The 20200-nt window shown below is 38.3% G+C and overlaps 1 protein-coding gene and 1 long non-coding RNA gene across 2 annotated transcripts; both read left to right on the top strand.

Moving 5' to 3' along the window:
* Window positions 1–1290: 1290 nt before the first annotated feature.
* LOC5501334 (erlin-2-B) lies at window positions 1291–18298 on the top strand. The gene is made up of 13 exons (XM_048722514.1): window positions 1291–1402; window positions 4602–4624; window positions 5394–5521; window positions 5641–5702; window positions 5999–6078; window positions 10716–10761; window positions 11637–11710; window positions 12454–12512; window positions 13441–13532; window positions 14329–14418; window positions 16698–16777; window positions 17543–17714; window positions 17832–18298. Exons 1-12 carry the CDS (start codon window positions 1321–1323, stop codon window positions 17684–17686), a joined length of 960 nt encoding a protein of 319 aa, XP_048578471.1. The 5' UTR covers window positions 1291–1320; the 3' UTR covers window positions 17687–17714; window positions 17832–18298.
* LOC125560633 lies at window positions 6654–9712 on the top strand. Its single transcript, XR_007306704.1, has 2 exons — window positions 6654–6782; window positions 7461–9712. It is a non-coding gene; the product is annotated as an uncharacterized LOC125560633 (long non-coding RNA).
* Window positions 18299–20200: the final 1902 nt, after the last annotated feature.

Raw genomic sequence — 20200 nt, 5'->3', positions numbered from 1 at the left:
TCTGTGTTGTTTATGTAGAGTATACAATATAAACATTTTCTGTGCTAAGGATCGCAGAGACTTTGCACAGAAGTGCACTTTTGAAAGATAAGGTGCAATTAATTATTTGATAAGGAATGCGACTTTTCCTTATACTAACAGACAACAATCTATGTGTTGTTCTCGTGACCTTGTTAACTATCAGATTTCGCCTTCAGGTGATTTTCAATTAAGATAAGACAAATAAGAGCGATTTAAAAAGCTAAGCTGTAGATTCAATCCCCATTTTGAAGTGTCCTCTCTGAGAACATCCTTTATTTTAGTTCATGTTATAGGTCTTAATTTTCCAAATATTTTAGGGAGACAGTAAAAAAAAAGTAATTTTAGAAGTACAGTTCACTGTGGTTTGCAAGTTGATTGCTTTCAGGGAAAGGGTTTTCGGTTTTGCACCTTACTTATTAATATGTGCTTTTTCCTTATCATCACATGAAGTACATGAATAAGTACTTTGTATCCTGATGGAAGTAGTGACCACAAAATATGCGATAACTTTATAAATACAATTCCTTCAAATGGGCTTTGAAGTGCTCTTTGAAACATAGAGAAGTGATCTTTATGGCTATGCAATATCTACCCGTAAAAATGATTGATTCCTGTCACTCTTGCAGACAGGTGATTGGATTAATAAAATTTAAGACAATAAAAAGACAAAGATCGCGCTAACCAATGGAAACGAAAACTTACCCTAATTTTCGATTACTGTCCGGCGCAGTAAAATTACACAGTGGCTTTTGTCTAATCGAGAAAGAACTGCAAGTGAAACCTCCAGTCATAAAAAAATGCATAAGTCGGCTATCTTAGAATTTTGTAGGACACAGGAAGACCAGAAAAGATGTCGGACCTTTTTCGACAACAACAAAATATTGTTTATAAAAAAAAAAAAAAAAAAAAAACTCTACGTATTGGCGGGCCAATACCTGCCTTCTTCAGGAGGTCCGACGCACACCAGCAGATAGAGGCTGTCCGGTGGTTTCCCCCTACGTTTTTGGACTCTCCATTCTTTTCTTTAGCCGTCTTTGCCAAAGCGACCGCGAGCAAAAAAAAATAATAATGAATAGAAGGATCCTTTTCAAAATTAAGGAGCATTTTCTTGTGGACTGTAAAAAGTTTTGAAACCCCCCTCCCCCCCCCCCTCCTCCCCACCCTGTAAATATCTTTATCATTTCTTATTTCGAAAAATCGGTATAGAGTGTGGGCTGCCTTTGGCTCAAACGGCGCGAGGTATGACTGGGTACTACTTACTATCAGCGCAAGGCATGCCGGGACCAGTTCCTTTCCAAGATGGCGGCTGCAGTAGGTGTAGGGATCTTTATCGCTCTCACAGCTGTCCTCTTTAACTTTTCGGTTCACAAAGTCGAAGAAGGTACGTTCAATGGAAATCTCACTCGATTCGCTACCAAAGTTTACAAATTTAAGGAAATCCGTGAAATGTTTACCAAGCTAGGCGTTTATTTCTACAGCTTTCGCTTTTTTTTCTCGTTTTTTTCTCTCGGTTTTAGGATGGGAATTAATTGAATTTCATCCATTAAGTCGCTATGTTATTGGAATAAAGAAACTGCACTTCACACGGTCCTCCAGATATCAATCATTTTGGACAGTTATATCTGTTGTTGTGAAACAGCTGATAACACTTTATGACATATAATTACGGGTTTATGAAGTTTTATGGTTCGGATTCGGACAACACAAACCAACTCTTTTTTTATGTTGTTTTTAAAACGTTTAAATTTTTAGCTATGCATAATGTTAAGCTACATAATATTGATATGTAAACCCATATTCCGCATAAAAGAATTATACGAAATATATAATTACAATAAAAATCATACGAAATTTGTGCATTTTTACGGTTCTAGTATTTTAGCACGCACTCTTTTTTATAAGAACATCTAATTTTTAGTTAAGGCTAAAAAATCAAGAATGATAATGTTTTTAACGATGTTTTATATGATTTATATGAGAATACAATACCCAATGAATTAATAGGTTGAGAATTACACAAATGATCAATAGCAATAATATTTAACTGCATTTTAGAACACATCACACAAAGATTTTGCTGCTATCTCAGCTTGGACATGTTCTTAGAATTTGGTGAAATCTCAGGCTTCACGTTTTTATAAAAAGGTTCTTATAAAAAAAAAGAACGTATACCTTAAAGTATGCAATATTGTCACAAGCATTCGAACATATCCTCTGTGCAATATTGTACCTGTTTTTTTAGACCAGTGTCATTAAAATATTTCCAAGAAAACTATGTTTTACTAGTTCTAGTTAATAAAAAGAATGTAGTGTCAAAGTATAATTTTTAATAATTTAATAATTTTTACATGTTCCCTGAAATTGTTTAGCCTTTTTGGAAGAAAGATTAGAAATGGCAGAACAAATCTCTTTTTTTTTTCATATTTGGGCGAGAAGTATAAAAATGCTTTTTTTGAAAAGCAGCTTAGCTTGAAAACAATTTCAATAAATCATGCCTAAAATACTTGAATTTGTCAAAAAACAAAGAATTTGGGCCAGATGATTACCCAGGGGAGTACCCTTAGGTCAAAATGTTCAAGACTTTTTTGTAGCTCAAATTGGCACTATGAGTACAACATGTTTTTTTATGGTGATATATGTAAATACTTTTTATTAATATGGAGTTGTTTCATGATAAGCAGTCTTTGTCAAGGTGTGGGGGTGCGATAATGTGTGGGGGTGTGATAATGTATATATATATATACATATACATATACATATATATGTACATCCACCGCGAGAGCAACCACCCACCTACCATCACAAAGAATATCCCTGCCAGTATCAACAAACGCTTATCTACACTATCATCAGACAAAGAAACTTTCGACCAAGCCGCCTCGCCATACCAGAAAGCACTCGACGAAACTGGATATAACTACACGCTGCACTACGAACCAAACACCACAAACAAACGCAAGAACCGCCAGCGCAACAACATCATCTGGTACAACCCCCCGTTTAGCAAGAACACAAGCACCAACATCGGCCACAGATTCTTCTCACTCATAGACCAGCACTTCCCTAAAGACCACAAACTCAGAAAAATCTTCAACCAGAACACAATCAAAATCAGTTATAGCTGCATGAGCAACACCAAGCAGATAATTGACAGCCACAACAAACGCATAATCGCCTCATCAATAACAACCGAAGACGCCCCTACCTCCCTTGCCACCGCCAATAACAAAACATGCAACTGCAGACAAAAGAACGCGTGCCCCCTTGACGGAAACTGCCTCCAATCATCTGTTATCTACCAAGCTACTGTAACAAGAAAGGACAACAACACCTCCGAAACCTACGTAGGACTAACCGAGAACGAATTCAATTCGACGGAACTAAGCAAGTACATATGGAGCCAACGACATAGAACACTTTATTTCATGGAAAATCATGTCATCTCACTCCGCCTACAACAGCTCTAGCAAAAGATGTAATCTCTGCCTCATAAATTTTTAATAATGTCTAAAAGTTGGGAATCGTAGCATCTTTCTTCACACTACTATATATATATATATATATATATATATATATATATATATATTCTGCAGGCCTGTTTCGTGGTTGCCCACTCATCAGAAGAATCTTAATCTCATTCTTAATAAATCTCCTGATGAGTGGGCAACCACGAAACAGGCTTGTAGAGATGAAACGGTAGTTCGCGTGTGTTTTTTTCCTACAAACCAAGATATATATATATATATATTTTCTTTTTTCGTTACGGATGTTACATCAAAAAAAGTAAAAACACAGTTTTGTTTTCTTTAAAACCAACTGAACAGGAATCTTCCCATGAGCACTGACAATCTTCATATTAGAATGGCTTTAAAGTGACCATAAAATATCATTTATTACATTGTAGGTATTAACCATCATGCTTAAAAATTATTTCATGTGGCTGTTAAAGAACCTAAATGTATACGGGCATCAGGCCAAAACATGAAAACTCGTTAACAATCTTTAAATGTAATATGATCATTACATCTTCCTTACAATTTGTCAAAATTTCATTTGGAACCAATCGCCAATGTCAGCCAAAATCAAGACAAACTTAGTAACAATCACTTAAGCCCCACAGCACTTTTTGATAAAGGTAAAAAGTTGAGAGATCTCCTGTAGGTTGTGAACAGTGAATTTAGCCAAATTACACGGGATTACGCAGAAATGTGTGGATTACGCGGATTATGTGGAAAAAGCCAAATTACTCGCTTCGTCACAAGCGCTTAAGGAAGCTCCCTGCAGTTTTCTAGTAGATATTCTGCTCATGTTTGAAGGGCTACAGTTTCTGTTTGCGCAAAGCTTGGAATTTAAGATTAAGTCCATTTATCAATGTATAATTGTCAAAAGTATTTGAAAACTGTTCATTTTGTCATATTTGATGACATCAAAAGTATTTAAAAACTGTTCATTTTGTCATATTTGATGTTTTGTCATATGTGATGTATAATTATCAAAAGGATTTGAAAACTGTTCATTTTGTTATACTTGATGTATAATTGTCGGAAGGATTTTAATGCATATCATTGTTTTTTCTTTAGGTCATATTGCGGTATATTATAGGGTAAGTTAATGCCATTCCTGCTCAGCTTTTTCTTTTACAATAATCTCTGTATTACAATCTCACTTTTAATCTCTATTTTACAATCTCATTCTGAAGTTTCATATTTTCCATCTTGTTTTTCACTTTTACTAAATTTGTCTTTAGCTGCATTCTTTGCTGCATAATGAAGTATTTTTGCCATCAATGATTTTTACAATCTATCTAATCTTCAAGAACACTACCTGCTGATATACACCACCTACCTCCATTGTTATCAATGCAGTGGAACTCTGTAACCTGATGAAGGCCCATTCACCACAATTTTAAGCTCTTTCACAACACTAAATCACTCATAGAACCATTAACATCAACTAATTCAAGCAAGTAACAGAAATATGTAGATACTTTCAATCAAATATCCTTAATATAGACTTCAATCATGGGTGGTTATTTTCCAGTTTTCTTGCAAATAAACATGATTCTATACCTCACTTTGTTGTAGGGTGGCGCTCTTCTGTCCAGCACTAACGGCCCTGGCTATCATATCATGATTCCATTCATCACTTTGTTGTAGGGTGGCACTCTTCTGGCCGGCACTAACGGCCCTGGCTATCATATCATGATTCCATTCATCGCTTTGTTGTAGGGTGGCGCTCTTCTGGCCAGCACTAACGGCCCTAGCTATCATATCATGATTCCATTCATCACTTTGTTGTAGGGTGGTGCTCTTCTGGCCAGCACTAACGGCCCTGGCTATCATATCATGATTCCATTCATCCCTTTGTTGTAGGGTGGCGCTCTTCTGGCCAGCACTAACGGCCCTGGCTATCATATCATGATTCCATTCATCACTTCCTTCCGTTCTGTCCAGTCAACACTACAAACCGATGAAGTAAAAAATGTACCATGTGGGACCAGGTAAGATTCATTGAAAAATATCTCTATCCCCGCCCCTCATCCCCAAAAATTAGCATGCTTTATACGGTAGCTGGATATCAATGATTATAGATTATTTACATTTTTTCTTTGCTTTCCAGTGGTGGGGTCATGATATATTTTGACAGGATAGAAGTTGTCAATATTTTGAACCGAGACCATGGTAAGACTGATTCTTAACAACTCCAGACATTCCTGCCAAAGATATCTGATACAGTGTTTCTTGGGTCTTAGATGTTAACATGGTTTATCTAGGGGGTATTTAAAAGGTCTGTGCTTGTCCCCATTTATTATCCTAGTATAATATAAAGGCCTATAAAGAATCCATTTCCATCATATTATGTTACCATACCATATTTCTTGCAAAAACGTTGTAACAAGTTCTGTTTATATCAGAGTTATTGGATCCCAGTGCTCATGCTGTGAAAGTGATTTGAATTGCTGTCTTTTATTTTGTAGTATATGAGATAGTAAAGAACTATACTGCGGATTACGACAAGGCACTTATCTTTAACAAAGTTCACCATGAACTTAACCAGGTAATGTCTTATATACACTGAACCTAGGCATGTACCTACAGAAGAAGGGTGGACACCATGAGTTTAACCAGGTAATATCTTATATACACTGAACCTAGGCGTGTACCTACAGAAGAAGGGTGGATACCATGAGTTTAACCACGTAATATCTTATTATACACTGAACCTAGGAGTGTACCTACAGAAGAAGGGTGGACACCATGAGTTTAACAAGGTAATATCTTATATACGCTGAACCTAGGCGTGTACCTACAGAAGAAGGGTGGACACCATGAGTTTAACCACGTAATATCTTATTATACACTGAACCTAGGCGTGTACCTACAGAAGAAGGGTGGACACCATGAGTTTAACCAGATAATATCTTATATACACTGAACCTAGGCGTGTACCTACAGAAGAAGGGTGGACACCATGAGTTTAACCAGGTAATATCTTATATACACTGAACCTAGGTGTGTACCTACAGAAGAAGGGTGGACACCATGAGTTTAACCAGGTAATATCTTATATGCACTGAACCTAGGTGTGTACCTACAGAAGAAGGGTGGACACCATGAGTTTAACCAGGTAATATCTTATTATACACTGAACCTAGGCGTGTACCTACAGAAGAAGGGTGGACACCATGAGTTTAACAAGGTAATATCTTATATACACTGAACCTAGGCGTGTACCTACAGAAGAAGGGTGGACACCATGATGTCTTATCGGCGGTTCCGTTATTGAGTCAGTCACCAGTTTCAAGCTTCTCGGTGTGTATATCTCTTCGGACCTTAGTTGGTCATCGCACTGTGACTATGTGATCAAAAAGTCAAACCGTCGTCTCTATGCACTCAGAAAACTAAAATCATGTGGTGTCTCAGAAAGGGATTTAGTGTCTGTGTACTGTTCTCTTATAAGGTCCATCTTAGAGTATGCCTGCGTTGTCTTTTCCAACCTTCCGCAATACCTATGTGCTGCCTTAGAAAGAATTCAAAAAAGATCTCTAGGAATAATTTTCGGTAGTGGCCTTAGCTACGAGGACGCCCTCGAACGCGCATGCTTGTCTTCTTTAGAGGCGCGGCGTCACAATGTGTGCAGAAAATTCATAAGCAATATCAAACAGGGGAGCGTCTTATACCCCCTAGTGTCAAGCAGACTTATATTCTCCAACTCGCCATACTCCCTAAGAGCTAAGCGCTCACATAGTGTGGTTCCGGGTCGCACGGACCGTTTTTCCAAATTCGTCTCAGCGCAATATGCTGGGGATTTAATGTTATTATGAATTATGTATGGTGTAATGTATTTTGTAGTTAGCTGACCCTACCGGTAATTCAGTTGTAAAAGAACTGCAAACGGTTGAAATAAACGAGCATTATTATTATTATTATTATTATGAGTTTAACCAGGTAATATCTTATATACACTGAACCTAGGCATGTACCTACAGAAGAAGGGTGGACACCATGAGTTTAACCAGGTAATATCTTATTATACACTGAACCTAGGCGTGTACCTACAGAAGAAGGGTGGACACCATGAGTTTAACCAGGTAATATCTTATATACACTGAACCTAGGTGTGTACCTACAGAAGAAGGGTGGACACCATGAGTTTAACCAGGTAATATCTTATATGCACTGAACCTAGGTGTGTACCTACAGAAGAAGGGTGGACACCATGAGTTTAACCAGGTAATATCTTATTATACACTGAACCTAGGCGTGTACCTACAGAAGAAGGGTGGACACCATGAGTTTAACCAGGTAATATCTTATATACACTGAACCTAGGCGTGTACCTACAGAAGAAGGGTGGACACCATGAGTTTAACCAGGTAATATCTTATATACACTGAACCTAGGCATGTACCTACAGAAGAAGGGTGGACACCATGAGTTTAACCAGGTAATATCTTATTATACACTGAACCTAGGCATGTACCTACAGAAGAAGGGTGGACACCATGAGTTTAACCAGATAATATCTTATATACACTGAACCTAGGCGTGTACCTACAGAAGAAGGGTGGACACCATGAGTTTAACCAGGTAATATCTTATATACACTGAACCTAGGCGTGTACCTACAGAAGAAGGGTGGACACCATGAGTTTAACCAGGTAATATCTTATATACACTGAACCTAGGCGTGTACCTACAGAAGAAGGGTGGACACCATGAGTTTAACCAGGTAATGTCTTATATACACTGAACCTAGGCGTGTACCTACAGAAGAAGGGTGGACACCATGAGTTTAACCAGGTAATATCTTATATACGCTGAACCTAGGCGTGTACCTATAGAAGAAGGGTGGACACCATGAGTTTAACCAGGTAATATCTTATATACACTGAACCTAGGCGTGTACCTACAGAAGAAGGGTGGACACCATGAGTTTAACCAGGTAATATCTTATATACGCTGAACCTAGGCGTGTACCTATAGAAGAAGGGTGGACACCATGAGTTTAACCAGGTAATATCTTATATACACTGAACCTAGGCGTGTACCTACAGAAGAAGGGTGGACACCATGAGTTTAACCAGGTAATATCTTATATACACTGAACCTAGGCGTGTACCTACAGAAGAAGGGTGGACACCATGAGTTTAACCAGGTAATATCTTATTATACACTGAACCTAGGCGTGTACCTACAGAAGAAGGGTGGACACCATTAGTTTAACCAGGTAATATCTTATTATACACTGAACCTAGGCGTGTACCTATAGAAGAAGGGTGGACACCATGAGTTTAACCAGGTAATATCTTATATACACTGAACCTAGGCGTGTTCCTACAGAAGAAGGGTGGACACCATGAGTTTAACCAGGTAATATCTTATATACACTGAACCTAGGCGTGTACCTACAGAAGAAGGGTGGACACCATGAGTTTAACCAGGTAATATCTTATATACACTGAACCTAGGCGTGTACCTACAGAAGAAGGGTGGACACCATGAGTTTAACCAGGTAATATCTTATATACACTGAACCTAGGCGTGTACCTACAGAAGAAGGGTGGACACCATGAGTTTAACCAGGTAATGTCTTATATACACTGAACCTAGGCATGTACCTACAGAAGAAGGGTGGACACCATGAGTTTAACCAGGTAATATCTTATATACACTGAACCTAGGCGTGTACCTACAGAAGAAGGGTGGACACCATGAGTTTAACCACGTAATATCTTATTATACACTGAACCTAGGAGTGTACCTACAGAAGAAGGGTGGACACCATGAGTTTAACCAGGTAATATCTTATATACACTGAACCTAGGCGTGTACCTACAGAAGAAGGGTAGACACCATTAGTTTAACCAGGTAATATCTTATATACACTGAACCTAGGCGTGTACCTACAGAAGAAGAGTGGACACCATGAGTTTAACCAGATAATATCTTATATACACTGAACCTAGGCGTGTACCTACAGAAGAAGGGTGGACACCATGAGTTTAACCAGGTAATATCTTATATACACTGAACCTAGGCGTGTACCTACAGAAGAAGGGTGGACACCATGAGTTTAACCAGGTAATATCTTATATACACTGAACCTAGGCGTGTACCTACAGAAGAAGGGTAGACACCATTAGTTTAACCAGGTAATATCTTATATACACTGAACCTAGGCGTGTACCTACAGAAGAAGGGTGGACACCATGAGAACCGTGAGTTTAACCAGATAATATCTTATATGCATTGGAACCTAGGCATGTACCTAAATATTTGTTTAAATGCAACTGTAAAGTTTAATTTGTTTCAAGTATTTGACTGGATTAGAGTATCTGAAAATAATTATTGTTTATTCTAGCACATACTTGAGAAAAGTATGATATTTAAAAAAGATGAGTGTAGAACATGTGCCAGCATGTGGTAAATTCTAGGTAATTTCTGACACAAAGTTATTTAAGGGGTCCATGCAAGTGTGCACTTCTGACCTAGATACCACCCTGTGGACTGGAATATGAGGTTTGCAACTAAAATCCAATAATTGCCACACACATTTGCGTTATAAGTCCCTAAAGCCCCCAGGGCCAGAGTTGGGGTGTGGTGTTCTCTCAACTCTTAAAATCAATTTTTTCTAAGTGTTTGACCAATATAAGTTAAGCTTAAACTGTGTAAATATAGAGCACATGTTAAAGTCCCGAAGACAGAAAGGGGTAGACCATCTAACTATTGAGGGAGGATTTTTTTGTTGTGTTTTTTTTTGGATTAGCTGCTGCTGGCACACAGGATATTTTTTATGCAGTTGCAAGTTTTTCATTGGACCAAACGATGCAGGCAATTTTTTTAGACCTGTAGGACACACATTTCCCTCCCAAAAAAAGCCCCCCCCCCCCCCCCACTTGTGATGTTGTGTATGAGTCGCCATATTGGAATTTACTTTATTCCCAAAATGCATTGCGACACATTGGTGATAGTAACATACATTACACCACTCAACCCTCAAAAGTTCAATGGTTGAAGGACAACTGTTAATAAGAACAGTATTTTTAGGTGAAGAGATTGCCCTAATTATCAAGGTCCCACTAAGCAAATTTAAGGCTGTACACCACAGTATTTGTGCCTTAGTGGTCATTATATTGGGGCTCTTAATTGCTCGGTCATTTGCTTTTTACTAATCACTCTCATTTTCTCCAGTTTTGCAGTGTACATACTCTACAAGAGGTATACATCGATTTGTTTGGTAAGCTAACTGTTAATATATATTTTATCTCCTGTCAGAAGACAGGATTATAGCACACAGGTCGCCTCCCCCACAGGCGTCACAAGTGTTTTGGGAAAGGGGGCTTTTATCGCTATCAGACTCCTGTGGCGTGATCAAGAAGGAGCCGGGGCCTGGGAGAGAGGAAGGGAGGACCCCCCACCTCTATCTTCAACGAATAGTACCACAGGAAACCCCTTAAATTATACAAGAATTGGACCTGACACCATGTGACGATAAGCAAATGTGCTGAAATATAAACTTTACATATTTAAAAACTAATATGTTGACAGCAGGACTAAGGTCACTAATTAATACTAAAACGAATTCCTAATCCCCAAAAGGTCAGTGTACAAAAAAGACCCTACAACTTTTTTTAAGCAATTAACATTTGACATATTCGTGGACTCCTTAAGCATCCCAAAACATTCCTCAACTGTTTTACCAATACTTCATGTTTTCATATTTTCTTTTACCTTCTTCTAACTGTGCCCGTGTTTGATGTGCTATGATAAAACAAACTGTGTTGAAATGCAGGGAAGAAAATATTGTGAGCATGGAATAACATATGCGATGTTTGTTTGCGTGTTTTGGTTCATTGCTATAGCCATTGCATGTAGTTTCCCTGTTATTTCTGTTTCATATGCAATTTGGGCTTTTTGCTTAAAAACATTTCATCGATTAGCAATACTATCATTTCACATAGTTTTTTTTAGTCTACCCTGAAGAAGTCTTATTAATGAGTTTAGTACCATTTTTAAATAGTTTTTTTAGTCTACCCTGAAGAAGTCTGAGTTAAGTACCAGTTTTTGGTGGACAATCATAAACGTTTATATATTTTTTATTTATTTTCATAGATCAAATTGATGAAAATCTTAAGACAGCACTTCAAAGTGATCTGGTGAAGATGGCTCCAGGACTTACCGTTCATGTAAGTAATGTTGATCCTGATTGGCTGAGAGCACTTTATTTTGAGAATAATGCAATATGAGGGTTCAAGTGAATTATCAGCTGGCAGATAAGTGATTCCTCATGCGCAATGCATCTTTGAAGAAGATTCGATTGTGAAAAGATGCAGCCTTTGTGCAAATCGGGAATAGCTATCGCAATTTTTCTGAAATAAACAATGTCTTGCCAAATCAAATCAGTCTCGGCCTCTGGCTTTGCCTGAGTCCGCTTGTCTCAACATTGATCATTCCATATCACTAAAATCTCGTCCAATAATGTTTAATTATGCAGTAGGGTTGTTCTATGTTTAGTATTTGGTGGGGAATGTACTAGTAGCGACTAAGTACTGTAATTTAAAAATGAATGCTCTTTTTTTAACATTATACTGTTATAATGTTGTACTACATTTTCGTATATACTTTGCGAGAACTTCATAAGAACGTGTACTCTGATTGGTTCGCTATCTCTAGTATTCACCGCTAAAACTTGGAATAATAAGTATATTTGTGAAATTACTATAAAATCTTGGGTTTTTGCACCTGAAATTATTGAGCTTTACACTAAAACGGCATCTTTGTTAAAATTTATTTAGATTTATTGTCCTTAATGTAAAATCGGCTTCAAACTCTTGGTGTGTTGACAATTTTGTGCCGAAATTCAGCGAATAATTGTATTGCATCATATTACATGGTAATACATTTTATAACACTATGTTACATTTTATAGGCTGTCCGTGTAACAAAGCCCAAGATTCCAGAGACCATACGGCGAAACTATGAGATAATGTAAGTTATGTCAGCTGCTCATTTACATTACGCAGTCACTCATACAATCTATTTCCATCGGCAAATTCGCGAAAATACTGTTTGGGTGGCAAACTAGCGCAAGCCCAGGCATTAAGCGGACAACTAACTGCAAAAAGCCACTTATTCAGCACTCACGAAAAAATACATATTTTTTTATTATAAAGGGTTTAGTTCTTATAAAGATTTTATTGTTTCGTCGTTCTCTGGTGTGACGGGCACAGTCATTTCTGATTTTTTTTTTTTTTCATTTGCCACCCAGAGAGGTCTCTTGATCTCTTAGCGCAAGTCCCCATTTGTGACGAGTCTGAACACTCTCCACACGCCGCACTACATTCTAGACTATTCTTTTTGATCTTCTTCTTGGTTCATCTTCTGGTGCTGCAATTCGATTTGCATTTGCATCGCATTTATTTCTAAATTTAAATTTTTTGTATGTTTTCGACGCGGGTTCCCTATGGTTTTTGGAATATTTTTAAAATGATATAAAACAGGGGCAATTTTTTTTCCATCTCCAAAATGTGTCTTTGTTCAACTTTGATCAATAGCGCTTAAATGGAACTGATAAAGACGTGAATTTTAAATTATTTTCCGTTTTAGCAACGCGGGTACCCTGTGGTTCTGCTCCAAAATGGACAAATCACATATTTCAGGACGTCCCACCAAAGGGATTTTTGGGGACTTTTTCTTATGTTAACTAGGTTGTATCACTTGTTCAAAATCCGCTGAGAAAAATTCTATTGCAATTATTTCCACCTAAAACCACAGGCTGACTGGACTACTGAGATGCTTTTATTTAATCGTGGACGTTTTTCTGAAACCTAATGAACCATTGCATTTTGCATGTGAACAATAACAATAAACGGCATTCTATACTGATTGACTCTAACATGAATACCCTCTGTTCCAGGGAAGGAGAGAAAACCAAACTGTTGATCGCGAATCAGAAGCAAAGGGTGATAGAGAAAGAGGCAGAGACGGAGCGTAAAAAGGCTATTATTGGTGGGTTGATAAACATTAACACTCCTCAAAAGAGGGGTCAGTACGCAGCTCTTACAAGCTGCAATTTGATTGGGCAAATGAACAATATCCGCACCTCGACACAAAGAACGAGAAGAACCTTTGTAGAACAAAGATAATAGGAGACAAAGCAGCAGCGTACTTACTCCAAAAGGGTCTGTCAGACGCCACATTGTCATCCAAGCAGAATACCAAGTGTGAGAAAGCATGCAACCCTCGTGAAAAAAAGCTCATTGTATTGCATTGTATTGTATCCATTTTCATCTGTTGATTTGGGAAAGCTATTGCAATGCTTTCGATTGCAATTGGTAAAATATTGTATACAACTTTGTTTTTAGATGGTTCTTTCGACACTTGTGCCACATTGTTTTGTTATCATTTTGAACATTTAAATCTTTAATTTGCATATAACCGTCCATATAACGACCATGCTCGGCCCTCTTTGCTTGCTTATCGGCTTAACATCTAAGGCATGACCGCCCTATTTGCTTGCTTATCGGCTAGACCTTCAATGACTGACCGCCGAGGAGAATTCAAATCCATTTCTCGTTTAGGAATAGCGCATAGTCATCATACCACCAAAACCAATTAATTCCCATAGATTCTCATAGCTTTTGGACTCGCCGAAGTATTTCGAGGCGTGCCTTGCATTGGTTTTACAATCTGGTCTAACCAGCCTTGAATCTCTTACTTATCATGCATCTGCCACTGAAAGCGGCACTAAATGTGTCATTTATTCGATACTCTTATATTATATTTCTTTATTTTCTCCTGAAAGAGGCCGAGAAACAATCTCAGGTATCCAAGATACAATACCAGCAGAAGATTATGGAAAAAGAAAGCATGAAGAAGATGTCAGTCATCGACGGTGAGTGTTATAATAATCCACTCGTTCATAGACAGCCCAGAAGTCACATACGGTGAGTGTTATTAATTCATTCGCTCCTAGACAGTCCAGAAGTCACCAACGGTGAGTATTATATTATTCCTTTCGTTCCTAGACAGCCCAGAAGTCGCCGACGGTGAGTATTATATTAATCTATTCGCTCCTAGACAGCCCAGAAGTCACCGACGGTGAGTGTTGTTAATTTATTCGCTCCTAGACAGCCCAGAAGTCATCGACGGTGAGTGTTATTAATTCATTCGCTCATAGACAGCCCAGAAGTCATCGATGGTGAGTGTTATTAATTTATTCGCTCCTAGACAGCCCAGAAGTCATCGACGGTGAGTGTTATTAATTCATTCGCTCCTAGACAGCCGAGAAGTTATCGACGGTGGGTGTTATTAATTCATTCGCTCCTAGACAGCCCAGAAGTCATCGACGGTGAGTGTTATTAATTCATTCGCTCCTAGACAGCCCAGAAGTCATCGACGGTGAGTGTTATTAATTCATTCGCTCATAGACAGCCCAGAAGTCATCGATGGTGAGTGTTATTAATTTATTGGCTCCTAGACAGCCCAGAAGTCATCGACGGTGAGTGTTATTAATTCATTCGTTCCTAGACAGCCCAGAAGTCATCGACGGTGAGTGTTATTAATTCATTCGCTCCTAGACAGCCCAGAAGTCATCGACGGTGAGTGTTATTAATTCATTCGCTCCTAGACAGCCCAGAAGTCATCGACGGTGAGTGTTATTAATTCATTCGCTCATAGACAGCCCAGAAGTCATCGATGGTGAGTGTTATTAATCCATTCGCTCCTAGACAGCCCAGAAGTCATCGATGGTGAGTGTTATTAATTCATTCGCTCATAGACAGCCCAGAAGTCATCGATGGTGAGTGTTATTAATTTATTGGCTCCTAGACAGCCCAGAAGTCATCGACGGTGAGTGTTATTAATTCATTCGTTCCTAGACAGCCCAGAAGTCATCGACGGTGAGTGTTATTAATTCATTCGCTCCTAGACAGCCCAGAAGTCATCGACGGTGAGTGTTATTAATTCATTCGCTCCTAGACAGCCCAGAAGTCATCGACGGTGAGTGTTATTAATTCATTCGCTCATAGACAGCCCAGAAGTCATCGATGGTGAGTGTTATTAATTTATTGGCTCCTAGACAGCCCAGAAGTCATCGACGGTGAGTGTTATTAATTCATTCGTTCCTAGACAGCCGAGAAGTCATCGACGGTGAGTGTTATTAATTCATTCGCTCCTAGACAGCCCAGAAGTCATCGACGGTGAGTGTTATTAATTCATTCGCTCCTAGACAGCCCAGAAGTCATCGACGGTGAGTGTTATTAATTCATTCGCTCCTAGACAGCCCAGAAGTCATAGACGGTGAGTGTTATTAATTCATTCGCTCATAGACAGCCCAGAAGTCATCGATGGTGAGTGTTATTAATCCATTCGCTCCTAGACAGCCCAGAAGTCATCGACGGTGAGTGTTATTAATTCATTCGTTCCTAGACAGCCGAGAAGTCATCGACGGTGAGTGTTATTAATTCATTCGCTCCTAGACAGCCCAGAAGTCATCGACGGTGAGTGTTATTAATTCATTCGCTCCTAGACAGCCCAGAAGTCATCGACGGTGAGTGTTATTAATTTATTCGCTCCTAGACAGCCAAGACGTCATCGACGGTGAGTGTTGAGGTGTCCGGTCAAACCATTAGTGGTGGCGAGTTGGCATGTCTCTTTACATGATGCAACAAGTAATTTGGGTAGAAAACCAATTAATACTATAATGAATAAAATAACACGCTTTTTAACTTCTTCAGAACAATAAAATACGAGTTTTGACTTCATTCATTCAACAAGAAGCTTTCATTCGACAAGAGTGGCGAGTTGCTATTAATAATCCATTCCCTACTAACCTGGATTCTTCAGGCTATATTTGTTCTCTTCTGTATTGGCGGATTATTTAGTAACTGTGGCCCACAAAAAAAAAACTATCGAGGGAGCCCCTTTAGAGAAGGTCAATCACGGCGCCATTTTACGCCCCCGCTCAATGACGAGTCATTCAAAGAATCCATTTCCATCGGCTAATTCAAGCAAAGAAAAGAGATACTTTTAATCAAGTTTAATTACTTATCACATATCAATCGTGAACGAGTGTGTTAAAGATTTCTTGCAAGTAAACCGTTGTATTTCCAGTTAAAAGCAATAACAAAGAGGTGGTTGATTGATATTTTAAAAACACTTATGTGCTTGTAGATGAGACGCATCTCGCGCGAATGAAAGCAAGAGCAGACGCTGACTTTTACATCGCCCAGAAGACTGCTGAGTCCAACAAGGTGAGCCAATCAACACGCGACTTGCCGATCACGTGATCTTGGGCTAGCTGGTCACGTGATGTTGCCATGCTGTCTCACCCACGTAGCTATTTAATTCACGAGCGAGCTCCTTATAGTGTTGCTACTATTAATAGAAACATTACATCATTCAAATTGCTTAGTGATAGTTCTAACATTTTCTAGGAGGGGGTGGGATACCGCAATAGCGCTGAAAAAATCGGAAATTTCGCATACCGCACAGAAGGACGAGGTTTGAAGAGCATGCGCGACACCCCGACATTTCCCATGTTTCCCGCTAGATCATCCCGTACCACGGCCAAATCCCGCGCACCGCAGGACAAATTAACACCGCAACACCGCAAGCATTTTATTTTTTTTTACCGCAATACCGCAGTTTAACAAGCAAAATCTCGCATTTCGAAGTGTTTTGAATTACTGCATCACCGCATTTTTTTTTTGCTGTTTTACCGCATCGTACAAAACAAAAAGGCCAATACCGCAATACCTTAAACCCCAACGTCCCCTCCTTTGTAGCAAACAGGACAACGATCCTAAGTAAAAAAAAAGCCATTTCTAGCATGTTCTATAAGCATGTATTAGTTTCTAAAATGTTCCAAGCGTGCGAGCCTTGTATGAAAAAAGTGTTTGGTCCCGCTAAATAACACTAGTGACTCAGCACCTTTCTGTTGTAGAACTGCCATTTGCTCTTCGCACTGATACGGTTTTTTGAGATGGTACAAATGTGTTATTTTACTCTGCTTTTAGATCAAACTAAGCAAAGAGTTTCTGGAGTTGGAAAAATACAAAGCCATCGCGACCAACACGAAGGTGTACTTTGGTCCAAGTATACCTAGCGTCTTCCTAGACTCCGACAGCGTATCCAAGATCACTAAGTCCAACAAGAAATAACATGGTTACACTGCCATCCTTAATCTAGGTGAGATTTTTATCCCTGAAAAGTGTTCCTGTTTTTATGTCTATATATCTAAATTCCACGAACACTCACCGACGATTTCCAAAACCTAAACAAGTTGCTGTCTGTTTTTTTACACAGGTTCTAAAGTATTTTAAATGGAAGATCACGAAACAAAAACACGTGACCCATCTTGTGTGGCTCTAGCCAATCAACGATCAAGAAAGAAATTCGTGTCTTTAAATGGTTGCGCGGTCAATCAACGGTCTAGAGAGTCGTGTTTAAATATAGTTGTCTGGCCAATCAGTGATGAAAAGTGGGTCACGAGTCTATATATAGTTGCGTGGCAATCAACAATCAAAAGAGAGTCACGTGTCTTGTTATGGTTGCGTGGCCAATTAACGATCAAGAGAGTCACGTGTCTGCATATTGAAAATTTGTTCAGATTTTGTAAGCACATGTCAACCGCACATAAGTTACTTTTTTTAAACAAATTACGAGATAAAGTGTTAAAATGGACAGTCAAAAATCAAAGTTTTGTAAATCATTCGTCAAATTCATTCGGAAATATCCACGGCATTTTTCCGAAATAAACCGATGGAAATGGATGCTTTTTTATTAGCGATATTGCTATGGCGACAAGATAGCAGCTGACGTCTATGGTCACCTGCTCATAATAACGGCACACGGGGGGAGGGGCTGTCATTGGGTCCCTTTATTTGACGCATTGATTCGCATATTTAAAAAAAAACGTCAGTGCAAACGGCAAATGTGGCAGTTCTACGAAAGTTCCCATGGATCCCAAAATATTTGCTCCAAATTCTTGAAAATATAAATACAATATACGGCTATCCATTTAATATAATTCATATTTGGTTCTGATATCGCTTAAGTTTATTTATCACCTTCATTTTTACAAATAATTGCTACCCATAAACACGTTTCAGGCGTAGAACTGCCATTTGGCAATTGCCATTCGCCGTTTTCGCTGACAACCTTTAATAGCTGTGTACCTGAAATAGATGTGTACGGCCTAGAAAAAAAACTGCTATAACATGCATTGATACTGCTATAACATGCATTGATACTGCTATAACATGCATTGATACTGCTATAACATGCATTGAAACTGCTATAACATACATTGAAACTGCTATAACATGCATTGAAACTGCTATAACATGCATTGATACTTCTATAACATGCATTGAAACTGCTATAACATGCATTGATACTGCTATAACATGCATTGAAACTGCTATAACATGCATTGATACTTCTATAACATGCATTGAAACTGCTATAACATGCATTAAAACTGCTATAACATGCATTGAAACTGCTATAACATGCATTGAAACTGCTATAACATGCAATGAAACTGCTATAACATGCATTGAAACTGCTATAACATGCATTGAAACTGCTATAACATGCATTGATACTGCTATAACATGCATTGATACTGCTATAACATGCATTGAAACTGCTATAACATACATTGAAACTGCTATAACATGCATTGATACTGCTATAACATGCATTGAAACTGCTATAACATGCATTGAAACTGCTATAACATGCATTGAAACTGCTATAACATGCATTGAAACTGCTATAACATGCATTGATACTGCTATAACATGCATTGAAACTGCTATAACATGCATTGAAACTGCTATAACATGCATTGAAACTGCTATAACATGCATTGAAACTGCTATAACATGCATTGATACTTCTATAACATGCATTGAAACTGCTATAACATGCATTGAAACTGCTATAACATGCATTGATACTGCTATAACATGCATTGATACTGCTATAACATACATTGAAACTGCTATAACATGCATTGAAACTGCTATAACATGCATTGAAACTGCTATAACATGCATTAAAACTGCTATAACATGCATTGAAGCTGCAATAACATGCATTGAAACTGCAATAACATGCATTGAAACTGCTATAACATGCATTGATACTTCTATAACATGCATTGATACTGCTATAACATGCATTGAAACTGCTATAACATGCATTGAAACTGCTATAACATGCAATGAAACTGCTATAACATGAATTAAAACTGCTATAACATGCATTGAAACTGCTATAACATGCATTGAAACTGCTATAACATGCAATGAAACTGCTATAACATGCATTAAAACTGCTATAACATGCATTGAAACTGCTATAACATGCATTGAAACTGCAATAACATGCATTGAAACTGCTATAACATGCATTGATACTTCTATAACATGCATTGATACTGCTATAACATGCATTGAAACTGCTATAACATGCATTGAAACTGCTATAACATGCATTGAAACTGCTATAACATGCAATGAAACTGCTATAACATGCATTGAAACTGCTATAACATGCATTAAAACTGCTATAACATGCATTGAAACTGCTATAACATGCATTAAAACTGCTATAACATGCATTGAAACTGCAATAACATGCATTGAAACTGCAATAACATGCAA

This window comes from Nematostella vectensis, chromosome 15, assembly GCF_932526225.1.
Source record: "Nematostella vectensis chromosome 15, jaNemVect1.1, whole genome shotgun sequence".
NCBI lineage: Eukaryota > Metazoa > Cnidaria > Anthozoa > Actiniaria > Edwardsiidae > Nematostella > Nematostella vectensis.
Note: the sequence above shows the minus strand (reverse complement) of the source record. Positions and strands in the feature narration are given on the sequence as shown.

Coding starts and splice junctions, on each gene's coding strand:
- LOC5501334 (XM_048722514.1), top strand. CDS start 1,321: ATGGCGGCTGCAGTAGGTGTAGGGATCTTTATCGCTCTCACAGCTGTC. Junction 5,703..5,998: donor TATTTTGAACCGAGACCATG/GTAAGACTGATT, acceptor TTTATTTTGTAG/TATATGAGATAGTAAAGAAC. Junction 11,711..12,453: donor CTCCAGGACTTACCGTTCAT/GTAAGTAATGTT, acceptor TACATTTTATAG/GCTGTCCGTGTAACAAAGCC.